The 26,543-nt window shown below is 51.3% G+C and overlaps 8 protein-coding genes across 8 annotated transcripts; 3 read left to right on the top strand and 5 right to left on the bottom strand.

The window, feature by feature from the left end:
- Positions 1-333: 333 nt before the first annotated feature.
- HER10_EVM0012260 (pyridine nucleotide-disulfide oxidoreductase) lies at positions 334-1,850 on the bottom strand. The gene has a single exon (XM_035481658.1). It carries the CDS (start codon positions 1,731-1,733, stop codon positions 420-422), a length of 1,314 nt encoding a protein of 437 aa, XP_035338988.1. The 5' UTR covers positions 1,734-1,850; the 3' UTR covers positions 334-419.
- A 328-nt stretch (positions 1,851-2,178) lies between these two features.
- Positions 2,179-3,383, bottom strand: HER10_EVM0003439 (alcohol dehydrogenase; the record flags this gene model as incomplete). Its single annotated transcript, XM_035473114.1, has 3 exons — positions 2,179-2,360; positions 2,432-2,735; positions 2,793-3,383. The coding sequence occupies 3 exons, from the start codon at positions 3,381-3,383 to the stop codon at positions 2,179-2,181; spliced, it is 1,077 nt and encodes a 358-aa protein (XP_035338180.1).
- A 1,464-nt stretch (positions 3,384-4,847) lies between these two features.
- Positions 4,848-6,299, top strand: HER10_EVM0004357 (uncharacterized protein; the record flags this gene model as incomplete). Its single annotated transcript, XM_035474006.1, has 2 exons — positions 4,848-5,248; positions 6,266-6,299. 2 exons carry the CDS (start codon positions 4,848-4,850, stop codon positions 6,297-6,299), a joined length of 435 nt encoding a protein of 144 aa, XP_035338260.1.
- A 3,590-nt stretch (positions 6,300-9,889) lies between these two features.
- HER10_EVM0009263 (uncharacterized protein) lies at positions 9,890-14,170 on the top strand (the record flags this gene model as incomplete). Its single annotated transcript, XM_035478754.1, has 10 exons — positions 9,890-11,098; positions 11,153-11,161; positions 11,215-11,398; positions 11,478-11,521; positions 11,602-12,693; positions 12,750-12,800; positions 12,854-13,351; positions 13,407-13,538; positions 13,633-13,726; positions 13,791-14,170. The coding sequence occupies 10 exons, from the start codon at positions 9,890-9,892 to the stop codon at positions 14,168-14,170; spliced, it is 3,693 nt and encodes a 1,230-aa protein (XP_035338727.1).
- A 150-nt stretch (positions 14,171-14,320) lies between these two features.
- On the bottom strand, positions 14,321-16,368 carry HER10_EVM0009525 (siderophore iron transporter mirB; the record flags this gene model as incomplete). Its single annotated transcript, XM_035479011.1, has 6 exons — positions 14,321-14,876; positions 14,932-15,054; positions 15,118-15,370; positions 15,431-15,776; positions 15,831-16,101; positions 16,166-16,368. The coding sequence occupies 6 exons, from the start codon at positions 16,366-16,368 to the stop codon at positions 14,321-14,323; spliced, it is 1,752 nt and encodes a 583-aa protein (XP_035338753.1).
- A 2,009-nt stretch (positions 16,369-18,377) lies between these two features.
- On the top strand, positions 18,378-19,744 carry HER10_EVM0010683 (uncharacterized protein). The gene has a single exon (XM_035480135.1). It carries the CDS (start codon positions 18,598-18,600, stop codon positions 19,459-19,461), a length of 864 nt encoding a protein of 287 aa, XP_035338859.1. The 5' UTR covers positions 18,378-18,597; the 3' UTR covers positions 19,462-19,744.
- Positions 19,745-20,641: 897 nt separating this feature from the next.
- Positions 20,642-22,194, bottom strand: HER10_EVM0002518 (thioesterase domain-containing protein). The gene has a single exon (XM_035472225.1). The coding sequence runs from the start codon at positions 21,784-21,786 to the stop codon at positions 20,785-20,787; it is 1,002 nt and encodes a 333-aa protein (XP_035338095.1). The 5' UTR covers positions 21,787-22,194; the 3' UTR covers positions 20,642-20,784.
- Positions 22,195-22,787: 593 nt separating this feature from the next.
- HER10_EVM0003370 (cytochrome P450 6A1) lies at positions 22,788-24,583 on the bottom strand (the record flags this gene model as incomplete). Its single annotated transcript, XM_035473050.1, has 3 exons — positions 22,788-22,967; positions 23,068-24,133; positions 24,246-24,583. The coding sequence occupies 3 exons, from the start codon at positions 24,581-24,583 to the stop codon at positions 22,788-22,790; spliced, it is 1,584 nt and encodes a 527-aa protein (XP_035338172.1).
- Between the last annotated feature and the right edge of the window lie 1,960 nt (positions 24,584-26,543).

Below are 26,543 nucleotides of genomic sequence, written 5' to 3'. Positions count from 1 at the left end.
TCTTTAGTCAGAGCTCCGCTACATAGGCTTTCGCTGCCTGGCGCGCTGTATTTCGCGGTCGATCGGGAGTAGGCGGCCCTACCCTTTTTGAGAAAATTCAGAATTGGACCTCGTGAGAAGGCGTCACGGTTAACGGTTGAAGCATGATGCTCAACGCATGTTAACCCCTTCGTGTGGCAATTGACTCGTTAACTCATCAAGTAGACCAGCGAAGGAAAACTTGCCATGGTACCTCAAACAAGTTTCTTGCCTCGGGGGGAATGCATTGATTGATCGTCGACCGATTGATGTCGAGCCTGCAATCGATGGTTTTTTTTTTTTTTTGAAGCACTTAATCTTTTGAAGTAGTGGGGCCTTTCTAAAGGAATGAGCGGTGGATACGGAGTATATCATACACTTATGTCGATCTCCCGACGGCTCTAATAGTCTTTATAAATCGGTAGCGACTCGAACCCGTATTCTTCGACCGGAACATTGTTCGCCGGTGGTCCAGCGAATCTCGCGACGAAGGGAAACAGTCCTGACCAGTAGAGAACAAACATGATCGTGTTCAGCAGCCAAACTCCCCAGACCGTCTCGGGGTGGAGCGAGTGAGGCATGCCGGGTGCCAGCTTTTGCGCGCGAGCAACAGTAGGGCGCATTTTCTCTTCATAGTCGCCAAAGGCAGTCTCGAGATCATTCGGATGTTGTAGAATCGCGCCCGCCAGGTTGTAAGCGCCGCTCATTGCCAAAGTTGTTCCCATCCCAGATAGAGGAGAAGCGCAATACCCGGCATCACCCAGGAGAACAACCCTTCCTTTGCTCCATTTGTCCATCTTGATCTGACAGACAGTATCGTAATAGAAGTCGTCCGTGGCGATCATCTCCTTGATGACGCGATCAGTTTCCCAGCCAAGGCCCTCGAAATACTCTCGAAGGATGGCTTTTTGAGCATCCGTACTTCCGCCTTTTCGCTCAGCAACAGCCCGTAGCCGTTCATCTTTCTCATTTACAACGGCCATGAAGACCGTTGTTCTATCTTCCACACCAGATGGACGGATCATGATGCCACGTCGACCGGGAGCATGAAACCAGCGACGCCATGCCGAGTCAGTCGGACCACGAGGCATACTGAAGAAGCCCCCATACATCCCGAGCCTTCTTCTCCTGTCTTCCTCGCCAGCCTCACCCCAAGTCAGAATGCGTGTTCGACTTTGCACACCATCTGCTCCAACTACCAGGTCAAAGGTTCGTCTTTCGCCGCTCTTGGCAAAGTGGACGTGTACCTTGTCTCCATCCTGCTCTAGGTCATCAAGAGAATCGCCAAAGATGTATTCGATTCCGGCGCCGCCATCTGCTTGAACTGCGGCATTGACTTTCTGGCTCTGTTCGAGTAGCAACTGTGCCAACCGTCCTCTCAGGATTTCGATATCACTTGTCGGTGTTTGCGTCTTTCCGCTCTTATCCGCGCCAAAAGCTGCCCAAACTCGATTCTCCTTGTCGACCAACTGCACTCCTTCTTCGCCAGTGGTAGCTGCCCGGATAGCTGATTCAAGTCCAAGCTTGCGGACGATGGTCACCCCAGCGCCTCGAACGTCGATGTTCTGGCCTTGAGGGCGAAAGACAGGCGCTCTCTCCAAGATGGTGATGCGCGGCTTCTCAGACGCAGGCGCCGACGGCATCAGCAAGAATGTGGCTAGTGTTGGCCCGGCAATACTGCAGCCTACGATCAAGATGTTTATAGGTGCCATCATGAGACGATTGCTGAGAAACCGACTACGACTCTTATAATGACCGATGCCAAGACTGTGGTTGCCAAGGCCTTTAAAAAGATAATGGGCGATGGTGTCTAAGATCTGTCTAAGGAACAGATGCAAAGACATTGTGAATCTACGACGTCATTTGGCCGCTATCGTGATCCTGCCGGCATTCTTGTTCCGTGGGCTGACACTGAGCTCATTCCAGGCATGGCCTTTGTGCGGTGGCTGGCCTAAGCACTAGCTGAATGTGGCGGGGCTCGTGGGAGGTAAATAACTCCGGACACCCCAATAGTTATTGACACTTCTGAAATCGGTCAATTCACCTTTGGCACCAACTTCCTTGATGTGCCCGTGGTTTGGCATCTCCTGATATTCTTGGTCGGCATTCTACCTCATTATATCGGAATACGAAACAGAGACCCAAGCAACGAAATGTAAGCTATCGTATATTAATGAATATGAATACTCTCACTCGACCTTGACTACAATCTTCCCAACAAATTTCTTGAGCAAGCATGACTTTATAAGCCAGCTTAGCATCATTCCACTCAAAGACTTCCGCAATGATTGGTTTGATCTCGTGTCTCAACAAAGACACTGAGATCCTGGAGCATGCCCAGGCTGCCATACATCAAGCCTCGGACTAAGATAGAATGTCAGATACAGAAGCTGAGTGTTGAAGATTATCTTACTCGTCTTGGCACCGAAAATAAGTTCCGGAATTAGATCGTGTTTCTCAGAGGCAGACATGAAGCCAATAGCTGATACAAGGCCATCCTGTCGTAGTGCACGTAACGACTCTGCAATGGTCGAAGCACCGACAACGTCAAGGACTTGGTCAGCACCACGACCACCGGTCAAGTCGAGAACCTCTCGACTCCAGTTGGGATTGTTCTTGTAATTAATGGCATGCTTGGCACCAAGTTTCCGAAGAAGATCGAGTTTCTCCTCTGAGGTTGAGAAGGCGATGACATCAGCCCCAGCAGCGACGGCGATCTAATGATCGTAAGACCAAGTCAAAGGTATGTTACTATGTTGCATAGCACAGCTTACCTGTATCCCGGCAACACTCACACCACCAGTACCCTGAATCACCACAGTTTCTCCCCTTTTCAGTGGTTGAGGGCCTCCGAAAAGCGCGTTCCAAGCGGATACATACGGACCGCTAAGAGCTGCAGCTTCCTCAAAGGACAGGTGAGAGGGCAGAGGAGCCAGTGCATCATCATCAAAGACAGCATAACGCTGCAAAACCCCGTCAATGTTCTTTCCACCCAGACCGACTTTGATATCAAAAGCAGCTTGAGTTTGGTCAGCTTTCCAAGACGAATTGGTAGCGTTGATGACCTTGTCGCCCACTTTCCATCTCGATGTTGGCGAATTGACTTCGACAACAATACCAGCGCCGTCACCGAGTGGGACTATGCCATCATCGGGGCCACCGCCAAGGTATACGGGGTCTGAAGTCAAAACCAGGAGGTCTCGGTAGTTGAGAGAGGCAGCATGAATTCGGACAAGAATCTGGCCCTCCTTTGGGCTGGGTTTAGGTACTTCCTCGAGCGAAAGGTTTTGGTCGATGCCCTCATCAGTGCAAACCCCTTGGACCTTATTCCGGATCCGCCAAGCTTGGGACTTATCTTCCGACATTCTTTTGAAACAGGCGTTTGTCTTTCCAGTATTCTTGTCGTGATGAGATTCAATAGTAAGAAGGTGTTGGTGTTAAGTTAAGGAACATGAAATCGTACTCGGAGTGACGGACAAAAGTAAATAGGGGTCATGGTTCCGTTTTGTATTCGCTCTATTCCTATTAATCTTGTTGTCAGCTCCCTTCAAATTTTTAGCCGTTGTTTGTAGCTTTGCCGGCTTATACCGCGGTGTATTTCCAACACCTGTGAGAAGGTGAGGTTCTCATAATCCGGAGTTCCACGGAATAGTAAGCAGCACGTAGCCTTTCTGCCATACAGAAGCACTTGATGTCAGCAGTCGCACCATCATGGCAAGCCGTGGCATTTGCAGTCGGACTCAACTATGATGTCTTCTAAAGTGGAAACCGTACGTTGGTAATCAATCAGCTGGGTAACAATCCACGGGGAAATTGCCAAGCCAGCTTCAACAGTGTCGTCAGCCCAACAACGTTATAGCCCGCTAAGAGACTCTAATGATTTGAGGCAACTGTAATCATCAATGCACAACTGATAGTTCCACGAGCTCAAGATGATGAGGCCCTGTGTAGTAAGTGTGTGTCCGTGCTAAGCACATATGGCGAAGCAGTGGCGAAGGTGTCAACTATATCTTTTTGCTGTTGCGCTTCAGTAGAAGTGACTCAGTCAAAAAATGTATTGACTTCGACATGCGAACTAAGGTATCTGAGAAATGATAGCCTATGTATACTCAAAAATAAGTTCTAGCAATGGTCGCTGGCTGGAAGGATGGGCCCTCTGTGGGTTGAGTTCATGGAAGTCCAATCCGGACCGCGGTTGAAGTAGATCCTGAGATTATCTCGAGAGTCGAGAGAACATGACGAATTTCAACCGAGCCAACAGACGATCAAACATCCAACTTCCTCACGTAGGCCCAATAAGATAGGTCAAGTCTCTGGGCTGGCACGCGGTTTGCAAAAAAAAGACGCACACTGTAAAGTACCACCGCAAAGATACTATGTTTTCTAACTTGCACTTCGAGAGAGTTAAGAGCTTAAAAATTATAGAATAATTTAGATATATACTTTAAAAGCTGTTACTTATTTACGTATTTTTGTAGTAATTTAGTTTCTTTCTGAAGGTTCTTAAATCTGGAGCTATACCTGCTACAACAACAAGGTGTGCGTCTTTTTTTGCAAACCGCGTGGCTGGCAGACTCGCGCACATTCCATGATACCCCTGTTATACGGATACCTGCAGATAAGCCTGATTCGAGTTGACCCATGGACAAAGATATTGGCCAATGACCTGGCATTCATGAGAAGAAATTGCAAAGACTCGGCTGCCTACATGCTATCTGCGGCAAAAGAAGCCCCTCACTTTTGATCTGCTCCTTCTTAAATGTTTGGTTCTCGAGAAGTTCAAATTTTTCTGTTTGTGTCCATTCACTGCGTCGCCAGCTATTTGCACCATGGAAGCCGCCGGTTTAGCGTCGAGTATGCTGACGTTCATCGACGTGTCGTACAAGATAGCCAAGGGAACTTGCGAGATTTACGAGTCCGCGACCGGTGCCACAGCCAAAAACATACATGTCAGCAATGTCATCACCGACCTGCAAAAGTCTGTGGCCAAATTGGAAACAGTTTCCAAGGGACATGATGACGAGTTGTCGAAGTCGTTAGAGCATTGTCAGGCCTTGGCAGTCGATCTGTTGAAGCTTCTTGCAGGGCTAGAGAGGCGCGAAAAGAGAGTGTTCGAGAGTTTCAAGGCCGCGATCGCTGGTGCGCGTAAACAGAAGGATATTGCTTCTATCGAGAAGATGCTGGATCAATACCGGCAACAGATCATCCTCCATGTGTCACTCAAGATTTAGTAAGTATGCCCAAGGCCTCAGCCATAGAGGATCGTGACTAAACGCTGCGCAGCCGAGAACAATCGCCCATCAAGACCCAGCTTGAGCGCATACGAGACGACAGCACTCGGTTCGAAAATGAGCACGCTCAAAAATTGGACGCTCTGCAAGTTCAACTTTCCGAAGTGCTCGAGATTCTGCGAAGACCCGATTCGAGACCGTCATTGAATAAGCAGGTTCCAAGAGACCAAGACTACATCCAGACACACTTCCAACTTGATGATGAACTTCGCGGGGATGAATCTGACGAAGTATCCCACGTAACAACCCAGAATCCTTCAATAATACAACAGCTCAACAATGTTGGACTTGTGGGCGATAAGTTGAGAGATCTTGCCAAACTTCTCAATGACCTCAAACTTTGTGCCAATACCATCGAATCAGAGAACAACATACTTGAAAAATTGTACTTTGATACGATTTTCCAGAGAGAGAATAGCGTCTCCATGGCTACGTCAGACACATTCGCATGGATCGTCGAGGGTTTAATGTCATCAGTCAACTCAGAATTATCTGAAACAGATGGATTGTATTCTTCCGAAGAGTTTAAACCATCTACCTTGATCTCTCCCCCCGAAGAACTGTTAGATCACATAGACTTTGAGAAAGTCCTAGTTGCAGAGACTCATAATCGAAGAGCCATGTCCAGATCTCTCTATTCCTTCTTGAAAGATGAAGGACAGGTGTTCTTCATATGTGGGAAAGCAGGCAGTGGAAAGTCAACGCTTTTGAAGTTTCTTGGCCGTCATTCCAGTGTGGGAGAGACCCTGATAGACTGCGCCAATGGACGAAAACTCGTCCTCGTTAACACGTTCTTCTGGAGTTCTGGCGATCCTTTGCAGAAATCCCTCGAAGGATTTTATCGGGCTATTCTCTTTCACACCTTGAGACAGTGCCCTGAATTACTCGAACCAGTTTTCCCAGATCTGTTTGGCATATGTCACCCCCCTCGAACAGCAGCCATGTCGCTAACTGAGCTGGAAGCGGCCTTCAGTCGATTGCAGTTGCTGAAGAATGCTTCGGGCTATCTCTTCTGCTACTTCATTGACGGACTCGATGAATACGAGGGAGATGCTTTAGACCAGAAACGACTTGCAGAAATGCTGGAGACGTGGGCACGGGCAGATAACGTTAAAATAGTATGCTCCGCCCGGCCCTCCACGGTCAATCTTGACATCTTTGGCGCCAGCAAAACATTCTTTAGGCTTCACGACTTGACAAAGGCCGATATACACGCTTTCTGCAAAACTCGATTCGAAGAGTATTTGAGCAATCCAGTCTTTGCAGAAGGTCGGGAAGCATGTTTAGGGATGGTACGGACAATAGTAGTACGCGCCGATGGTGTCTTCCTCTGGGCCACTCTTGTCGTCAGGGCTTTGTTGAATGCAGCTCTAGAACATGAGGACAAGTTTTCTATCCAAAGAAGATTAGAAGAGTGCCCTCAGAGTCTCAGTCGGCTTTTCCATCAGATGCTTGACAGCGTTGATCCTTCTCCTTCGGTGAGAGCACGGTCCGCGGTTCTCTTGCAACTGGTAGCAAGCCGAGAGGACCCCAAAGTCCGCTTTAACGCCCTGACACTCTCATGGCTGGGTGAATCTCGGACTTTGCAAACGCTCATGGGTCTTCCCAGCCACTCATCTCAACGGAGCTTCACGGAGAATCGAATCCAGGCAGAGCTCAAGAAGGCACGAAGCCAGCTACATACCTTGACAAGGGGCTTAATTGAGATAGGCGCAAGTCAAGAGTTATTATTTGAGCCGAGCGTACGAAACGGCAGTGGGTCGTACTACAGATACCAGCTTGGCTTTTTCCATCGAACCGTCAAAGATTTCTTAACGGAAGAGTGGTTACCAAGCCTGACTCAACGACCGCTCAGAACAGCTCAGCAAGAGGCGACAGTAAAAGCAGAGCTGCTTATAGCAGAGATCAAGCACTGTCCAGAACCGCACCTCGGCTCATCCGAAGAAGGGCGTTCTGTCTGTTACAGCAAGTTGATAAGCTTCTTTATAGCCTTCCAACTCTCTCCAATACAGGGACTCGACATTCTCACTGCACTCGTTCAGGAATTGGCCGTCATCTTTTGCGGTGCAAGTAATACAAAGGATGCTCGCAGTGAGCAGAAACACACCTCACCTTGGTTATCACATAGTGTTATGGTTGTGAGCCTCAAGCAACAAAAAGACATGAATCGACCCATACGAGAACCATTTTCGTTTTTACACCTCGCTGCAGCTTTTGGTATGACCGAGTATATCAAGAAAACTGTAGCAAGCATAGACACCCCGACTATGGTTGATATACCGGGCATCAGCCTGTTGCTCTCGGGAGCTCAATCCGACGATCCTGCCTTGGTAGACTTCCTGCTCCAGAAAGGCTGGCATCCAAATGATCTCGTGTCAATTTGGAATCCTTTCTCGCCCTCTATGAGTGGCTTTGTATCTGTATGGGAGACTTTCCTGTTTAGACTAACAAGCGATTTGAGTACCATCTGTGCTAGTAGGTTGCGGGGCCCTGTTTGGGAAGCCAAAGATGGAAAATCTATCGAACATCTGAACGACATGTTTTCGATAGTCCAGAGCTTCCTTCGCGCTGGGGCAGACCCCGAAGTGGAAATTCTCATTCGCGAGGATGATAAGGGTGTATTCAATTCTACACATCCCAAAAAGGATATGCAAGTTCAAAGACCTGCGCATCCAACTTACAGGGTGTCCCTTCCTCACATCCTACAATTGGCTCAGCCCGCAAGTCTGGCAGCGCTGCAAACCCTTTCCGTCAACAAAGTGAAATCGAAGCGAAGCGTTCTCGGCAAGATGCTAGGCCGTACCTCGATGCGAAAGCACCAGCACCCAGCCGAACTCGCTCCTTATCCTATGGCGACGATGGAGTTTTTATCAAAGAGGAAGTGGAAGGTAGAGGGTCTTGTATCTCATGCTACGAACAGTGTCTATCTTGGTTTCAGAGGCAACAACGTCATAGCGGAGCTGTACTGACTCTGCATCTGGAAATCAATCCGAAAAAACCTAGCCATTGTTTGTAGTTGAGAGACTTAGTTTGGATCTGGCTTGTGAGTCCGAATCACTGCAAGCTGGACACTAGGTAATGAAATCTTTAAAGAATGCTTCGTAGGTTTTGACTCACCTTGCACGATCAGATGTTTAAGTAGGATACTGCGACTTTGATTCAATGTTACTTCGAATCCGTTTCATTGAGTGATCTGGAGAGACTCGGAGAAAGTTCCATTGCTTCACATCTTTTTGCGGAATCTCAAGCTGCTTCAGCGGACGAACGCGAAGCCGCAGATAGCACAGATCAGATGCGATGGACTTTGTTATGGCCAGTACCGAAAAGTGCCGTGATGCTGTCACTTTCTCTTTAAATCCTTGGGAAGATGTTCGAAAATGATATGATCTTCGCCTCAACGAACATTCGAATACGATAACGATAGCCAGGCAACAGGCTACGATTTTGATACGAGCAATAGACTCAGTTCAGTCCTCTAATGTTCTTCCAGTACCTACTCTTTCTTCCGATCAAGCAATATGCGACCTCGAGAAATGATAGTTTCATGGCTAAGGACAGCAGTGCGCTTGCTATGATGTGCCTGTATCGGTTCCCGTGTACCGGTGACGTCTTCCACCACCGCCCCTTCAAGCTTAATGGGTACAACCAAAACCCATACAATTACACATCGAATAGTCACACTATTCCAGCATATACTTAATGCTGTTAAACAGTGCTGGTGTATCCGGTGGCCCCGAGGTGATCCTGTGCGATCAGGCTGCAGCTAAATGAAACGTTAGTATTTCGTAGGGATCTAAAGGTTTTGTTCTAGGTATGACCTGCATTTGGCCTACGGACATAAGTCCATCTTGGGCCATTGCCGCTGCGGCTGACCTCGTGTCGCAGCGCCTTAACCGGGAATATTGCTTCTCAACTATAATCCCCTGCGCGCCTGCACCACACATGCAGATAGATAAGTCGCTCAGAGGAATTTTCTAGGGGCATGCATGGCAGAGTACCATCTTGTTCTTTCCCTCTGGTCAAGTTTACTTGGACAAACCTGGCTCCGTTGTAGTCGACACTTGCATCGCCAGGGAACTAAGTTAGTTGTCAATGAATTCTGGCGACGATTTATCGGGGTCACTTCTACTCGAACAGTTACCTTTTGCGTGTCGTGCCATTACTGAACTCACATGTTCTCCTGGGTTCAAAAATGACCCCCTTGCCTTGTTCCAACGCCGGTCATCATCGCTATGCAGCCACCGATACGCTCACTCAACTGATTCGGTTGGAAGCTGAGTAGGTGAACAGCTCCTTGATTGGTCCATGCTGCAGGCGACCGACCTCCATGTCTTCGATCTGACCACCCCATTGACCAATGTGGATAAGTAATTGGAATGGCTGCGACGCAGGCGCGAGCCTCGTTTTGGCCCCCATCTTCGTTGAGCCCTTTAAACCACAGCGCTCGCCTTGGCCAGGAAGCGGGGGGTCATCGAAAGGTTGGCTGCTTGGCTACCATAAACCACCTTCATCCCAAGAAAACTCTGTCTTTTGTCTCGATCCGTTCTACAACTTGTCTTTGACTACCTTGAAGGGCTACCATGGGAGATCATGGCAGCTCTCCAACATGCCTATCAGCAGAGCCTCATGGCCCAGCTGAAGGGAGCCACGGAACCATTCGAGATCACGCTGCTCACTATTTTGGTTGCATCGAGATCGCTGATCGAGTCAACTATCTGAGCCAAGAGAAGAACTCGGATCTCTGGGATCACGAGATCCAAATCGAGGCTGAGAGGTTGCAGCAACGAAAGCCTACCATCAGTGAGGACGAACGGCTAAAGACTGCGAAAGAAAAGGTTGAAGCTAGAATCAAGAGTCTCGCTGTGAGCATTGAAGCGCAATACAAGCGAACGGACATCCTTCGGAAAGCACTCTCGGAGGTGAGATGTCCTCAATGCAAAGATGAACCTCTAAACAAAGACATAGAGGACTCGGCGAATCAACACCCTCAGTGCGATCTGGTTCATCTTGTATCTCACAGTCACGAGGAATGGAAGAATTCGGACAGTTACAAGAAGGGTATCGAGATCATCCAAGACTGGAAACGACACAAAACATTATCGGCACAGAGTAGCGATGTTGAGGACGAGCATCTCACAAATAGTCCGAGTTTATCGAGCAATGACCAGCCTAGAATGGCACCTGAGAGGGAAGAGGCTCGCAAGATCATCCGGGACGGCCATACCGATGTCGATTATGCCTTTGAAGAAGATGAAGACACGCCTTCGTACGAGCTGGAACGAGATATGAACGGGTACCTCATTCAGTGGAAGATTTTGAAACCTGGAGAGTCACTCAAGAAGCTCGACTCGCACACGCCAATCAACATCTCCCCAACGTCGGTCAATTTCACCCTTCCCTCACAGCTCCCATCTCTTCCCCCTTCTCCTCGGCGAGCTCCTCGACCTCGGGCAGCTAGAGCGCCGAGTGAAGCTACAGTTCAATTCGAAGCTACAGACCACAAGCCAAAGGAACGTCCGACCGGACCCAGTCGCTTGCGCTCTGGGACACTGCAATCCGCCTCCTATCTCGAGCCTTACACAGAACAGGAGAGATATCTGGAGCCGTTGACCGAAAACCTCACCGATTACCGTTTCAAAGGGAAGTTTCCTGATCAGAGACTGACGTTACAGAACCTTCTCGATCCTGCACCGGAAAGGCCAGAGCCTCAGGACGTAATCCTATCTCGAGATCGTCCAAACAAAGATGGAAGAGTGCGGTACTTCCATATACCGCATAACAACATGCAGGTGAGAGAAATATTCGCGTTTGTATGAAAGTTCCATTCTAACGTAATCTAATAGTGGCTAGAGGTATTTCGCGATCTAAGCTCCCCATTTAGCTCACTGGGCTCAACCCGTTGCAGGAAGCCATCGCACGTTACTTCAACGAGGAGTGTCCACCGGCCGACGGGATTCACCGAAACCCGTTGAAAACGCACAGCCGTATGGTCTTACGTCCTGAATATTGGAGAGGTCAACAGCATGGCGGCAGGCGCACATTGGTACATGCTAGACACATGCGTGCTATTTGCGAGCGTATTTCGTCGAGTAAGCCACTTGCTTTTGCGATTTGAGATACTGCATCGCGTTCGATTCGCTTTAGACTCATACTGATAACTTGGAATAGGGATTTGGGAGGTGGAAGACAACCCTGATAACCTTGTGCTGTTTGTGAGTTACATGCCCGTGCAGTCAAGAGACGCTCAATGAAGCATCTGTTTTCTGGACTAATCGACATCACATTTTGGTAGATGCCCTACTTGCACTGGGAGGAAGATCGTAAGCGCGACAAGATGGCTAAAATAATTGACAAGGAATCGGAGAGAAATCGAGAAGAACATGAGAAGCAGCGCAATATCTCAAGGGCCGAGAGAGTACAGAAACGTACTTACAAGCCAACCACTACCAATGACAAGCAAGTACGAAACTTGCTCGAGCCCGACCTTTGTCGTATCAAGCACCACGACAAAGTTTCTCCGATTCATAAAGCAAGCATCCTCAAAGCTTGGGAGAAGAATGCACGCGGAAAACCTAACGGCAAGCATGAGATGGTCGACGTTGCTAGTGGATTAGCAACGGGCGGCCTTGTTGAACATGAATACGGCAGTGATGGCCACAACTCATGGTCTGTTCCCAAGCTGAAATGCTCCGATCATGGGAGGTTGCATATTGAGAACAAGCTGGGGCAGTTTCTTTTGGATTCCGCAAGACTATATGAGGCAATGTCCATGTATAGAGATCAGTGTCTCGTTGAGAAGTACCTTCACCACGATCCACCTCTACATCCCCGACGTACCCTTGACCAGTCTTACTACTGGACTCTAAAGACAACAAAAGCGAGAGACAGAGACCAAGTTGTTTATCGCGGCACAACCATGGATGAGAGGAACATCCATAGATTTCGAGAACGCCGTGGAGACCCGGCACAGTCTTGTAAAGACAAGAAACCGTTTTTGAGCTCCGCTGCTCCCTCAACCACTGAGAAGAATCCCGAATTCGATGTTCCGGACTCATCTGAAAGCAACTTTGGCCGTTACAAATGGGATGGTCACTGGACGAAGACCGACGAGGATGGTTGCGATCACTGTAGGGACGAGATACGTAAGGTGTCCAGGATTGTCATGGTCGACCAGCTGTGGATGTGGATCTTGGACAAGCGGACGATCATCACCAGTTTCCCGAAAAGATACGGCGCGAATAAGTCAGATCCCTCGGGGGTACACAAGTCGATACGCACCCGTATCAAGCACGCTCGCAAGAATCAGATTCGATCTGTCTTTGATGTGGCACTCATCATTCTCGATGAGTGCTCGAACACGTTCTTTGACAGAACAAAAACACCAGTGAGTACTGCAATGACCTCTTGTACTTCTTGCAGAGTCCTCTAAAAACTTCTCAGGATCGACACCCGCAGGTCATGGACATATTCGCAGAGTCCATCGGCACTCTGGTAGGCTTACTTGCTGTCTGCAATAATGTCAGCTGGAACTAACTGGTACATAGCAAAACAAACAAACAGTATCTTTCCAGCATCTATGGCACTGGACTGAGCAAGCCTCCAAGGTTTACCACTCCAAGTCAGCATTTGAGGACACATCCCACCTCCACGTTCCGCTTCTCAACATCAATCCTGAGGGCAAGCTGCAGCGAGAGATAAAAGACATCATCGATGAGCTAGACATCATGATACATGTCAATGGGAAACAAAGGGAAGTCATCAAACGGTTCGTGAAGCACGTTGAAAACATATACGACCCGAGTGGTAAGTGGCGGGACGAGACACTCAGCCCGGATGGCAATCGGGACTACTTTCGTTCCCGGTCAATGTCGCGAGGCGGCGAAGAGATCAGATCTACGGAAGAGGCTAGGAAACAAGAGGAGCGCGAGAAGGATGAGTTTACCTGGTTCCGCAAACAAGCATACGATCTCATATCGGATGTGGACGACCGAATGAACGAGCTCGAAAGCCTGCGCAAAAGCGCTGAGACTACATCGCAAGGCGTGGGTTCTTCTATCAATACCTAGGTTTACACATAAGCTGACCGAGAACATCCAGATCAAAGACCTTCTTGACCTGAAACAGCAGCAGGCTAGCATTCTACAGGCATGGCAGTCAGTCAGGCAAGCAGACGAAAGCGTTCGCCAAGGAAGATCCGTCATGATCTTTACGATTGTTACCATCATATTTGTACGTTAAGCTTCTTGGTTCCCTTCCATTGCCTGCTCATTCCTCCATTCCCCCTTTCTGCGTTGGAATTCTGGAAGCTGACATTCATGCGAAGCTACCACTATCATTCATGTCGAGTGTGTTCGGCATGAACAATAGAGACATTGGCGACACCAATATGTCGTTTGGAGACCAGGCGCTTTGGATGTGTAAGTAATCGAAGCCCCGGCCATCGCTGTCAACCCCTCGCAGTGCATTGACAGACATCCTTAGTCCCAATATCCGCCAGTGTGATTTTCATCTCCATTGTATTCGCCTTTTGGACGTACCCGCGCACGCTGTTCTGGTCTGCATACAAACTGTCAGAGACATGGATTCTTGTCACTTTCGGCTTCTATACACTCTATCTCAAGATTGGAGAGTGGAAGAAAGACTGGACGACAAGCGATAAGATGTTGAAAAGACTTGAAAAGAAGGTGGAGGGCATGAGGAGCCAAGTTAAAGACCGACGTCGTGCCGAGCGCGAGAGGGCAGATGCCGAAGTGTTGCAAAAAGGAGCAGGAGACGGCAAAGTCAAAGATCAACGTCGCACTGAGCACGAGAGGGTAAATGCCGAAGTGTGGAGGAAGAGCGAAGGAGACGGCAAAGTCTGAGTATTGCTTGCTGGGAAAGGATGGTGATGTTTGAACCTTCTCTGTATGGTCTGAGATGCGACTTGACCGGTAGTTTTCGCGCAGCTGTTCATGCTGTATACCAAACAGGGCTGAGCCAATCTCGATGAGTTCCTAGACATAACATGTACACTAAAAGACTTGGCCCTTGGTCTGGTGCACCTTCGCCACATTGACATTCTTCCACAAAAACACACAAGCAAGCGCCAACGGCATGAAAGCCGCACCGCAAATAACCATGTGCCGCTGAACATCTCCATAAGCATGCACAATGCCAGCGCGAGCGGGAGTTCCCCAAGCGTACGAAAGCTGCACCTTGATGTCTCCGTAAATTGTAGTAGCATCAGCCTTGTTATCTTCGGGGAGGTACTTGATCAAGAAGTCGAGGAACTCGTTGGTCCAGATGGCCCCCGAGATGGCGCGGCCGATGGAGCGACCGACCGAGGTGGCCAGGCCGATCAGGGCCAGCATTACGCTGACCTCGTTGTGCTTGACCACGGACATGACGGCCAGCTGCTCGCAGATGATGATCGTGCCGGCGGATACGGCCTTGAGGATCTGGCACATGATGATGTAGCCGATGTAGGTGTCGGGGGTGCGGAAGTGGATGAGGAGACCGGTGGAGAGGCAGGCGACGGGGATGGCGGCGCAGGCGATCCACTTGTAGTGGTTGGTCTGGCGGATGAGACTATGGATGTGGGTTAGCATTAGGTTTCACCGGGAGAAGGCAGGAAATGGCTTACAGTCCTACGATGGGTCCCCAAGTGCAGGAAGCAATCGTGTAGATGTTGCCGATGAAACCAGCCTGGCTAATGCTCTGACGGTGCACGACCTGGAGGTACGATGAGAAGAAAGAATCCCATGAGCTAGTTCAGAACGTCAGCGATTGTCTCCGTGGACTGATTTGATAGAGATATTGGGTTAATTACCTGAAACTTAACCCGATGACACCAGCCACGGCAGCCGATCCCAAGATGGTCCGGTCCTTGAGGTTGACCCATGGAACAAGAGGTGTAGTTGCGTACTTCTTCTCCCAGAAACCAAAAGCAACGAGACAGAAGATTCCAAGGATAATCATAGCAATGATGTGGCCGGCAGCCCACTTCTTGGCTGTGTATGAGACCAAGCTAAACGGCAGCAGGAAAAGGGAGAAGCCAAACATGATGAGGAACATGCCGACGACTGAATGTTGTAAGTGTACATGCTAAGGTTTTGACGTCAATGGAGTTGCCTCGAACTTACCATCAAATTCTGTGCAGTAGAAGAAGAAGGACTCCTTCAGAGACCGACCACTCTGCTTCAGCTCTGGTCCTTGACCCAGCTTGTACGCCTTCCGGAGGTTCCACCACAACATAATCGTAATCATAGAACCAAAGGCGGGGAAGATGATGGCAAAGGAGCCAAACGCCCATCGGAAGCTGCTGTGGTCGTTGAACAGCTGCGCAACAATAGGACCGGCGAATGCATTGGCAATGTACGCGGTCGAGTTGAGCGTGTAGATAATCATTCGGTTTCGGATCGACGTGGTGTCGGAGATCAGGACGGTGTGGATATAGCCAATACCACCACTTCCAACAGCCCAAAAGACCTAGATTGATGGTGTAAGTAACAACTTGAGTAGACAAAAAATCAGAGGACGAACCTGTGCAGCGGCGTAGGTCTCTACGTTGCGGCAGACGGCCATCAAGATCAGACCGAAGCAGCAGAGGAGATGGGCCAGCATGTAGCCTTCCATGCGGCCAAAGATGTTGAGGATCTTGGCGAGGGGCAACTGCGAGACACCACTAGCCAGGCCTGAGACGATACCAGTGGTGGCGGTTAGGCCGTGACGACGGAACGATGAAGTGACGTAGGGTCCGAGGTTGCTGTTCATCTGCTGTTGCATTGAATGGGTGTAAGACGTCACCCAGATCCTAGGAAGAGCATCTGTGTCAGTCTGGGGATCGTTCAAGTTCTGCTGTCTTGGATCGCACTTACAAGATGTAGGTAAAGATGAGGGCTCTCCAGGTCCAAGCCGTGGTGATAGCCTGGATCTTCTTGACACCATTCTGGGCCTCCTCCTTTTCGCCCTCGACATCGTTGTCAGTGCTGATCTCCGTCGTCGTCTTGCCTGGTGTCTTTTCGTCGAGGCTCTGAGTCTGGCTCTCGGCTGCGGCCTGCTGGACGAAAGGGGAGCTCATGATGGGCAACTCTCGTCACGGGACGCCTGATGTCGGGTTGTGTGTGTGCCTCGGGAATGAGAGAACATAGTTTCAAGAGCAAGAGTGTAGGTCCGCCCCCTGGGTTATGTATTCGACAGTTCGACTCGCCATGCAGAGCAAAGTACAAAGTAGGAAACGAGTTTCCATTGAAAGAAGCTTAACACGAAGGGATGAGCAGAAACGTTACGTAAATCCACTCTGCCAGACCACGGTTACCACCTGCAGCGGAACTAGCAGACCGAACGAGACCATCTTTTCAAGGGTCCTTTTTCGTTCAACATGACTGTCATGTACGACAGATTTCCGGCATCGGACGAGGTCGTACGGCACAGCGAGTGCAAAAACTTCACATCGACCATGGCCGGGCGTCTTGGTATCCCTCTCGAAGAGCCTGTCCAGTCCCCGAGTTTGCACGAACTCGATCCACACGTCACGACTTGGCACTGGGCAGCATCGTTTCGTTGGCCGATGGTTGGCTAACCAGGCGAATATCTCGCCGCGAAAGGGTGTCCTAAAGCGGTAGCTACGAGCCTGCTTCTTCAGATGTGGTTCCGCCAAGTGGGACACAAGACGTCGTATTAGAGACTTTTTTGCGCTGCCATCTGCACCAGAAGCGACATCGCGTAGCCTAGACTCTCAGAGCGGTTCCCGCGCTGGCCAACGAGCGGGCGGAGATGTTGGGTCCTCCGAAGGTCGTATCGCGCCGGCTTGGCGCGCGTGCAGTTGGACGGTTGGCAACGGATCAGATAAAAAAAACTTTGATGCTTGGCCCGCATGCAAGAGCGGATCTGATAAGATGAAAACGGGTCACCATCGGAGGCATCCCGGGATCTGGGTGGTTCCAGGTTCTAACCGAGGGCATCCTTGGGATCCATTCTCGAAAGGCTCATGGGGCGACAATGTGACATTTCCTGCAACGTTGTTCTGCGCTTGGCTTCATCATCTATTGGTCATGGAAGTAAGCTTATACCTGGGTGGGTTCACGTGAAAAGTTCGAAAGTGCTGAGAAGTTGACGGAGTAAGTCGTGCAGCCTGACACTACTTTGGTTCTCTTCGTGATACCACGAGGAAATTCACAGTGCGTTTTGCTATGGAATATAGTAAGAAACATCTCTTTCAAGCTGATCCATTCTGATGTACTCATTTGATGCGTTGCCTTCATTGCGCTAGATAGCTCATTGTGGGAATTCTATGAAGATTTGTAGCTTAAGAACCAAGCACTTAGGACCCCTCGATATTGAGATGGGGCAGAACGGTATCGACTCCACTTACTCCGTAGACTGATAGGCAGCGATAGCGTAAGGCAAGGTTATGGGCAGACCATTCCATATGGCCTACTTCGTCTTTTCGGAATTATATTCGAAGCGCTCCCAAACTCGGCTGAGTTCAGTCTAGACCCCACAACAACTTGGGTAGATATAGCAGGTTGGTCTACCGCCACAACGTTTCAGATGCCATGGGGGTTGAGGAAGGGATTTCCGTGAAGTTCGTCCTCGAGGCTACGGCGTCGGGAATTCAATCCCGGGCACAGTCTCTCTGAGTTTTGTCTGTTTGTCGCGTCCACCCACTAGTCACAATATCTGTTGCGGGAGTGGAAGCATTTGAATCTATTGATGAGTTCCTCTCACTCTTGTCATCATGACTCTGTCAGCAAGGCTTCGCCAGACTAAGTATGGATGAGGCCCAGCGTCACACAAGCTCTGAGTAATTCCGGACATATACGTTTGCAAAGGCATTAAAGAGTCGATATCTGAGCTCAGCCATCAACTTTCATCTGACATCCTAGACTTGGATTCGCAAAAGTCTTGCCGATGACTACGGCGGAGGCTTCAAATGGCGTGAAGGATCGCTGCTCGAGGGAGTTGTGTGATGGTGGTCGCAACAAAGTTCGCTTTGCCGATGGATGCGCTAAGCCACATTCGGGACCCTGAAAATCCCAGGCAACGACAAGTGGAGCCCCTTTTTGTCACTTTCATCCTTCGTCTTACCTCTCACCCATCTCCGACTGCTCAAGCTCGACAGTCAAGGTCAGAGGACAACGTGAGCAAACTTGCAATCATATGATCAAAAAGAACACTTCAATATTGACAATCGGGCAGAAATCTTGGCGCGAATTGAGCTGAGGCGCCGAGCCTTCCGCTGGACCCCAGCAACCCATCAGCATCCCCGTGTAGATCTTCAACCATCACGACACCAAACCGGGAAACCATGACCAACATCTTCCGCCAAGCCATCTCATGGCTCTACACCACCCTCGCCGTCTCCATCCTCGGATCATGGACCCTCCTCATCCTCGGCGGCGTCGGCCTCACAGCCGTAGACTCGAACCCAGGCCTCCTCCAGCTCATCGCCTTCCCCTCCCTCCTCACCTTCCTCGTCGCAAAGCTCATCGTCGCCGCCTCACCCTCGACAGCACTCCAGCAGCAGCAGCCCCAAGCAAACGCCCGGAACGCCGTCACAGCTCCTGCTCCTACTCCTGCCGGCGGCAACCTAGCAACCTGGCTCGCAACAGCAGACTACGGCTCCCCCCACGGCGCCCTCGTCCTCTTCCTCTTCTCCGTGACCTGGCTCCTGCAGCTCGCGCGCGTAGTCTTCGCCCTCTTCCTGGTGGTGCTCATGGGTGCCTTCTTCGTCTTTGCGTCCTCGCTCGACGCAGCCGATAAAGAAGACAAAGAAGCCGGCGGCGAGGGTCTCTTCTCCGACGACGACGGCGCGCGCAAGAACTTCACCACCGCGCTCGCCGAGTTCGAGGAGAAGGCGGGGATCGGGCTGGGCGACTACCTCGTTGACAACCCCTGGGTCGTGTTCCAGGTGCTTGTGGCGCTTTGGGGCATGATGAATTTGTTGCTCATGTATCTTTCCGTGTACGCCTTTGGGGCGTTGAAGAAGGTGTTGACGACGCCTCTCGAGGCTTGGGCGAGGGGTGGTCAGGAGGTGGCGGCGCCTGTTCCTGTGGCTGGGGGGACTCCGGCGGCAGCGGCAGTGGCGGCGGCAGCGGAGACGAGGGCCCCGGTTGTCGTTGTTGAGAAGGAGAGGGTTGTTGTGCCGGCTGAGGCGCAACGTGGGAATTGAGTGTTGGCGGAGGCAAGAGAAAGGGGTGGCAGTCAGATGAGAAAGGAAGAGAGGCAAACGGACGGCCAAACCATATCTGGATCTGTGGCCTCCCGCCGCCAAGCCGGGGCGGTGAACAAGCTCGGGCCGGGGCTGGGTGCGTGGGAACATCGGACTCAGCTCCGGGTGGGTCTCTCCGGCGCCTGCCCGCTCAGCTTCCTCCGCCTCCGGGGAGGCAAACGGGACAGGACAGGGAAGGAAGCAAACCACATGTACCTGCCAGGCTACCACCAATGGAATACGATGGAATACCACACCCCGTGACCCCCAAACAGACCCGCGTCCGTCCAAGAGCTGCCTGCCCTCCGCCCTCAGCATCTCTCAATTAACCAAGGCAACCGTGGTGCAGTGGTTTAGCATTCCAGCCTCCCATTCAGGGAACCAGCTGGGGACCTGGGTTCGAACCCCGGCGGTTGCAATTATTCCTTTTTGAATTGTCATGACAACTCTCATTCAATACCTTGGCTTCTTCTTTTGTTTTAGGGCCATAGGACCGTGAATGCCCACTCCCTATTATAACGAATTGCGTCCTGCTAATACCTTTTAGCCACGTAGGAAACCCAAAAAGGAAACCAAAAAGAGTTCACCACCGGTGTGGCTACATCTCTGGCGCTCATGCTGGGATTCGAACTCGGGTACTCGCTAAGCCTGTCGTCGAGTAGGCTGGTTGGCGTATAGAATGTTGACCTTTAACCACTCCACCACCCAGCCAGTTTGACCTGACCTGTCGACCTAGACGGGTGCCTACTGGCTGGTGACGGGAACGGGATTGAGGGGAATTATATACCTTTCGTGCTGGAATATGAGGAAGATACATCCTAGACGCATCCGCCTGGCAAGATAGCTTCCCTCGAAGCCTTCCATAGTATCCCGAGAATGCCGACCAGTGTCAGCATTCGTAGACTAGACGAAGGTCTCGAAGGGCTTATTCAAAGCAACTAATAGACGTTATCATCGTCCAGTCTCATTGAGACGCCGAGATATGTCATTCAGCGATGCTTCCTGGTCATCGTCAGTCCTCAGGCATCAGTCGACTACTAGGTAGGCATGGCCTTGCCATATGACGGTTCTGCAGTCACGCTTCATTTGACCATCTACGTGGGCCTCAATTATCGAGCTGAATGAGATTGATAATCTCAACCTCCATTAGCATTAAATCAACGACATCTACCTCTACTTTCTCCATGCTCTATTTGTTCCGTGTGCCAAAAGTACTCGTTGAAAAGTAAACCCAATCCACGCCATGCATCGCAAAGCACACGCACCATTCCTTTCATTTCCACCTCATATAGTAACCCCTTCCAGGATCCGACAAGCCTCGTTAATCTTCTCCGTGATCCCGTCACAATTCGTCCAAGCAAACATATCAAAATGACTCCCCTCCGTCAACAACACCTCCTCCACGAACCCAGGACAATACCCATCCCACCCGAGCTTCTCGTCCCCACGATACACATCCACGGAACTGATCCCCTCGATCGGCATCGGAACATGCTCCTTGGCCTTGACGAGCACAGCCCGCGGCGGCCTCTCCCACACGACCTCAGCAGTCTCCTTCTCCTCCTTGGAAACGTAAAAGTCCTTCTCCACGTCCGCTCCATCCGCCGTCGTCTCTGCCCTCTCGCCTCCATCGGCCTCAGCGTAGCCAACGGCCTTGGGAACATCCACCTCCGTCTCACTCGCAGCCCCGCACCTCGGCATCTTCCACGCCCTCACAACCTGCCCGGCCATCTTCATCGCCCTCTTCGCAAGCCTCACATTCTTCGGCTCCTCCGTCTCCAGCTTCTCATCCTCGACAAACCTCCCAATCTTGACCTCCGATCCCTTAGGCCAGACGGGATACACGCTATCCACAAAGAGCAACCCCACAATCTCAATATCGCGATCCTCCTCACCAACCAACCTCGCAATCTCCAACGAGAGCAACCCGCCCAGACTCCACCCGCCCAACAAGATCCTCCTCCTCTTCAGCCGTCCCCCATCAGCAGTCGTAACATAGGAATACGGCGCCTGGGCGGGGAACTCCCTCCCCTTGGTGACGGTATTCCGAATCATTTGCAGGTACGCCGCCGCCATCTCGGGGACGCCGCCTTCCCATGGCACGCCGGAGTGGAAGCGCGGGTTCGCGATGCCGAAGACGGCGCGGCCTGCGAGCTGGGAGAGGCAGTGGTAGGCGAACGTCGTGCCGCCGCCGTCGTGGATTAGGATTAGGGGGGTGAGGATTTGGCCGCGCGGGGTGGCGGGTTGGATGACTTCGCATTCTGTTGGGGCTGGATGGGTGCGCATTTTGGTGGAGTTGTGAGGGCGTTGATGCCCTTGGATGTATCGTGTGGGTGAGGTTTGGGAGTGAGGGAATTTGCAGACTGTGGTCCCTTGGATGTATCGTGTGGGTGAGGTTTGGGAGTGAGGGAATTTGCAGACTGTGGTGGTTGAGTGAGATGACGGGATCGCGGGCCAATCTTGAATTCGTAATCAGAGAAGTGCTGACGATGATGCGGGGATTCCAGATCCGAAGTACTTTCGCTCACTCTCTCTTTCGGTTCACTCGGAAGATGACTTTGGATAAGGTAGAAATATGAGAGAGGGTGAGATGTAAAAAGAGAAGAAGAATATCCGCAGCGTAACATGAAGGGGAGACAACGTTCAGTGAGATTGGAGGATGACTGAGGTTGAGGTTGAGAAAAGGAAAAAAAGATGAGATGAGATTTGCGCACGTCGCAGAGTCGCTACTGCGCCCCCTACAGCCTGCTACAGATTCTCGAGCACATGCAAGACGGACGCCGCAGGATACAGCTGCGCCCAATAGTAACCAGCGCCTCATTCATCCCAGTTCCAGGCCTCACAGTCTGCAGCGGGGCGCGGGGGGATTCCATTCCCTTCCGCATCGGCGTTCGGCGGTCCCGTCTTCGGAGGGGGAAGGTGACCCACCGGTTCGGGGGTTTTTCGATCAATGGGCTGCATTTATGTCGCCGAGTCGGGGGCCGAACATTACCCTTTCTTGATGTCGAAAAGAGAGTATAAGGACCACATTTTGTAGAAGACTGATATACACGCCTTCTGGAACATCAGTTGCATCTCTTCACTCATAGCGATGATCTCGAATCAATACCGTCTGAAGATAGAACCCGACGCACAAGTCAAATCCCCTGTACTTGGAACAAGACACTAGATGATCACTAAAAAAGAAATCCCCGATATGCTTCTCTTCCATCATTGCTTCATAAACGTGATTCCATTCGATGCAATCTAGTGTAGATCTTCTCCCATCACACACTCAGAATAACTTCCTACGCCCTGAGCGAATACTTCAAAAACATCTTCTCCCTTGGCTTGGACGCGGAGTGCTTGTTGCGATCCACAGAGTCCTCGGGCACCCTCGCCATCTTGTTCCCCTTGGCGTCCACCAGGTGATAGTCGAACCTCGCGACGAAGAGCGCCGTCGTGACGGCCATTTCCATCTTTGCAAACTGTTTTTCAGGGTGTCAGCAAACATATCCATACGAACCATCTCGAGAAGAGAGTCCCAGATAGATCAGAACATCATATAACACCAAAAGAAAGACCCACCCTCATCCCAAGACACGGATGCCGTCCAGCACCCCACCCAATAAACGCATGCGGATCCTTCTTATCCTCCTCCCGCCCAGGCAAATACCGTCCCGGATCCCACCGCAACGGCTCCGGGAAGAACCCGGGGTCCATGTGCGTGGTATCAAAATGATACACAACGTACGCATCATTCGGCACAACCTCACCACTCCCGCCGATGGCAACATCCTTCCCGCTCCCGTTATACCGGAACCCGCACCCCGTAATCGTATGCCGAATCGTCTCCTTCAGCCCCAAATCAATCATCGGAAACTCGGCCTCCCACGTCTCCATATCGAGCCTCCCCAGAATCTGCTCCGCCGTCTCCTCCTCGGACAGCCTGTGCCGCGCAATAACACCGTCAACCTCCTTCTGCACCTCCTTATACCACGTCTCCTCCGTCGCCATGAAACACAGCAGGTACGCGGCGTTGATCCCACTATTAATCAACCCCGCAAACAGCGCGCCGACAATAAACGCAACCATCTCGACCGTGCTGTCCCCGTTCTCCATCAGATACTGCAGCGCATCGCTCCCGGGCACCCCGCGATCCTTCCTCTCCTTGATAATCTTCTCCAGAATCATGTACATCTGCGCACCGCTATACACCCTCCGCAAATGCCCCACCGTCGGCATCCAAGGAAACATGACCTTGGTCGCCGTGCTCGCGCCGTCGATCCCCTCGAATATCCGCAGCACGCGCTGCAGCAGGTCCTCGTCCTCGGCGATCTCGTCGCAGCCGACCATGCGCATCGTGAGCTTGAACACGAGGCGGTACATGTCCTCGAACGGATCGCTGACGCCCTCCGTCTTGGACCCGGTGACGTTTTTTGTGATGGTCGAGGTCTCGCCGATGCGGGCGGCGAGTTCGTCCATCGTGTCGCGCGTGTCCTTGATCAGCAGCGGGAGGCGGGTGTCGAGGAGTTCTTTGCGGAGGAGCCTGACGAGGTTGCGGTTGAATTTGGCGCCGAAGCTGTCTTCCTCGGCCTGGGTGCCGTTTTTGGCGACGTCGATGCGCGGGGTCGCGTTGAAGAGGGCGCCGTATCTGCGATGATGGTGTTAGTTGAAGTCATCACCAACCCAACCATCTACCACATCCACTTCCACTCCCCCCTGACCACGAACGACAGCGACGCACGAGACAAATATAAACTCACCCCTTTGTGAAATCCAAATCGCGACTCTCAAAAAACACACGCCGCCCAGCGTCCCCAGACAACCCCACAATCCTCATTTTCCCAAAATAAAAACTCCAGTTCCCGAACCGACCCAGCCGCGCCCCCTCGGCCAGGAAATTCCCCCGGTCCGTGAAGAAGCGCGGCGTGCCGAGGACGGGCCACCCGCGCACCACTTTCGGCGCGTTGCGCGGGAACGAAGGGCGGTAGGCGAGGAAGCCGACGGCGTAGGCGAGCCCCGTGAGTAAGAGGACCCAGATCGACGTCGGCCACGTTTGCGGGTGGAGGAGGGTTTGGGTCGCCGCTGTTGCGAGGGACATTGTGGGCGATGACCGGCTTTCTTCTCCCAAATTTTTGATCCTCTATTATTGTCTGGCAGTTGGTCGACCCTTCTCTTGAAGATTGTTTCTTCTTATCTGGCGATGTTTCCTTTCCAAAGGCACCCGACGAGCTCACGAAGACGAGATGAAAGCTCGAGAAACGACTTCACCAAAACAGAGTTGCAGAGCAGAAGAACAGAGAAAGTAAGAAAAGCAAAAAGGTAGGAACGATATCAGTCTGCGTAATAAGAGCAGATGGAAAGTGGGTGTGGCTCCAGCTGAGACGAGTCCGTTCGAAACGCTCGGGTAAAGAGGAGCGAGTGGGAAGATGGGACTAACACCGAGTGATCACCACAGAGTAAAGTTACAAGTACGAACTAGCTGGTGATACCCTTGTCATTGAAAACTCACAGACATCCAGCACCTTTTCCCTAGTACGGATAGGTACTGACATTGGGGCCTGCGCTAAGGTAAAGCCATAGGCTCAGAGGAACTTTGGAAACCTAGGGAACCTTTGTTCCTCGTCTTCCTTGCCGTCATTTGGGACCCCTCATTCAGTCTCAAGCAAAACGATCGGGGAGATCCCTACTGGTGACTACGCACCATCCTAGAATGGGGAACACGTCAAACATTTCTAGTTATGTTTCTCCCGCGCAAGCTTCACGGATTCCCGCCTGACTGCACCGTGTCCCCGGATTCCGCAGTACCCAGATAACTCCTCAAGAAAGATGTCGTATGGCGTGGCAAAAAAGCCAAAGAAAGCTACAGGATATCATGTCGTCAAGGATAAGAGCTCCGGCGGCGGGATACCAAACCTCTCCCCCGCGCCTCAGATTCCCTTCCGCCGCTCCTTCGGTTCCCTCTTGACGGGGTCATTTGAACGCGATCCAAAGTCCCAAGCTTGCGTATGTCAGGACGTCGCCGGGTCCATTGAAATGCTCACGAATACGCAACTCCCAATTGGGTAACGCCCCCCTCCAGGGTTCAAAGGTCCGCGATCTGCTTCCCTCGCTTGGCGGGCTGCATACCACTCGCAGGGTCTAGCTCGAGTACCTTGCCATGCTTGCCTGACACTAGCATGCTAGTATTCACAGCTGCAAGACAGCTGCAGAAACGTACAGAGCAAGAGCAAGCACCGGGGAGAAGCATGCCTCTTCGCCTCGGTGCTTGACTCTCGAGTGCTCATCTGTACCAACCCAAAGGCCGGGAATTACCAAGACATCTCTCCAAAGACTCCCCCAAAAGCCCCCGCCGGATCAGCCGCTAGTGACAGACGGCGCACGGCAGATGCCTTAGCCGAAGGTGAAACTTTCCAAACGTTGAGAGGGGCAGGCAGGGGTATGGGGGAGCTCGGTTGGATTGCTTCGCTGCAGACGTGCATACCTACCTATCCGTTTGCCGTTTGGAGATGCGCCATCCTGGGCACATTTGGGAGCTTGCGCCAGCTTTCCTCGCGTATTCGCACTTGTAAACGAGTTTGACGAGGCGAGGCGGGCGCATAACTACCTAGATGTCGTTCACGGTTCACCGCCCTTGACATAGATACCTAGAAGCTTGTTGATGCATCGGTTGGAAATACTCGGTCATGGGAACTGCTTGAGATGGGTCCTTCTTCCGACTCCATCTCCAAAAGACGGAAGACTATTCACTCGTACACGGGTCAATGGACAAGGTGAAGAAACGAGATTCGAAAGAAGCCATAGGCTCGTATACCATCGTTCTCTCGCATAGCTCCTCTCTGCGGCTGTATTCTACTCCGTACGCGTTCTGTAAACTTTGAATATCCTTACCTTCCTTGCCTTGCGTAGTACATCATATCCCACCCGTCCCTACCGGTAATATAGAAAAAGAGACTTTCCACCTGCGCCGGGATTTGAACCAACAACCCAACGGCTCCCTCCCATTCTAGTCCTCATCTTCTCTCCTTAACTAAACTTCAACTTGCATTTACCCAGATAGC

This window comes from Colletotrichum scovillei (assembly GCF_011075155.1).
Source record: "Colletotrichum scovillei strain TJNH1 chromosome Unknown Contig00001, whole genome shotgun sequence".
NCBI lineage: Eukaryota > Fungi > Ascomycota > Sordariomycetes > Glomerellales > Glomerellaceae > Colletotrichum > Colletotrichum scovillei.
This window is presented reverse-complemented; position numbering and strand designations above follow the sequence as displayed.

Bases quoted from the DNA above. Each gene is read 5' to 3' on its own strand.
- HER10_EVM0012260 (XM_035481658.1), bottom strand. From the start codon at position 1,733: ATGATGGCACCTATAAACATCTTGATCGTAGGCTGCAGTATTGCCGGG.
- HER10_EVM0010683 (XM_035480135.1), top strand. From the start codon at position 18,598: ATGACCAACATCTTCCGCCAAGCCATCTCATGGCTCTACACCACCCTC.
- HER10_EVM0002518 (XM_035472225.1), bottom strand. From the start codon at position 21,786: ATGCGCACCCATCCAGCCCCAACAGAATGCGAAGTCATCCAACCCGCC.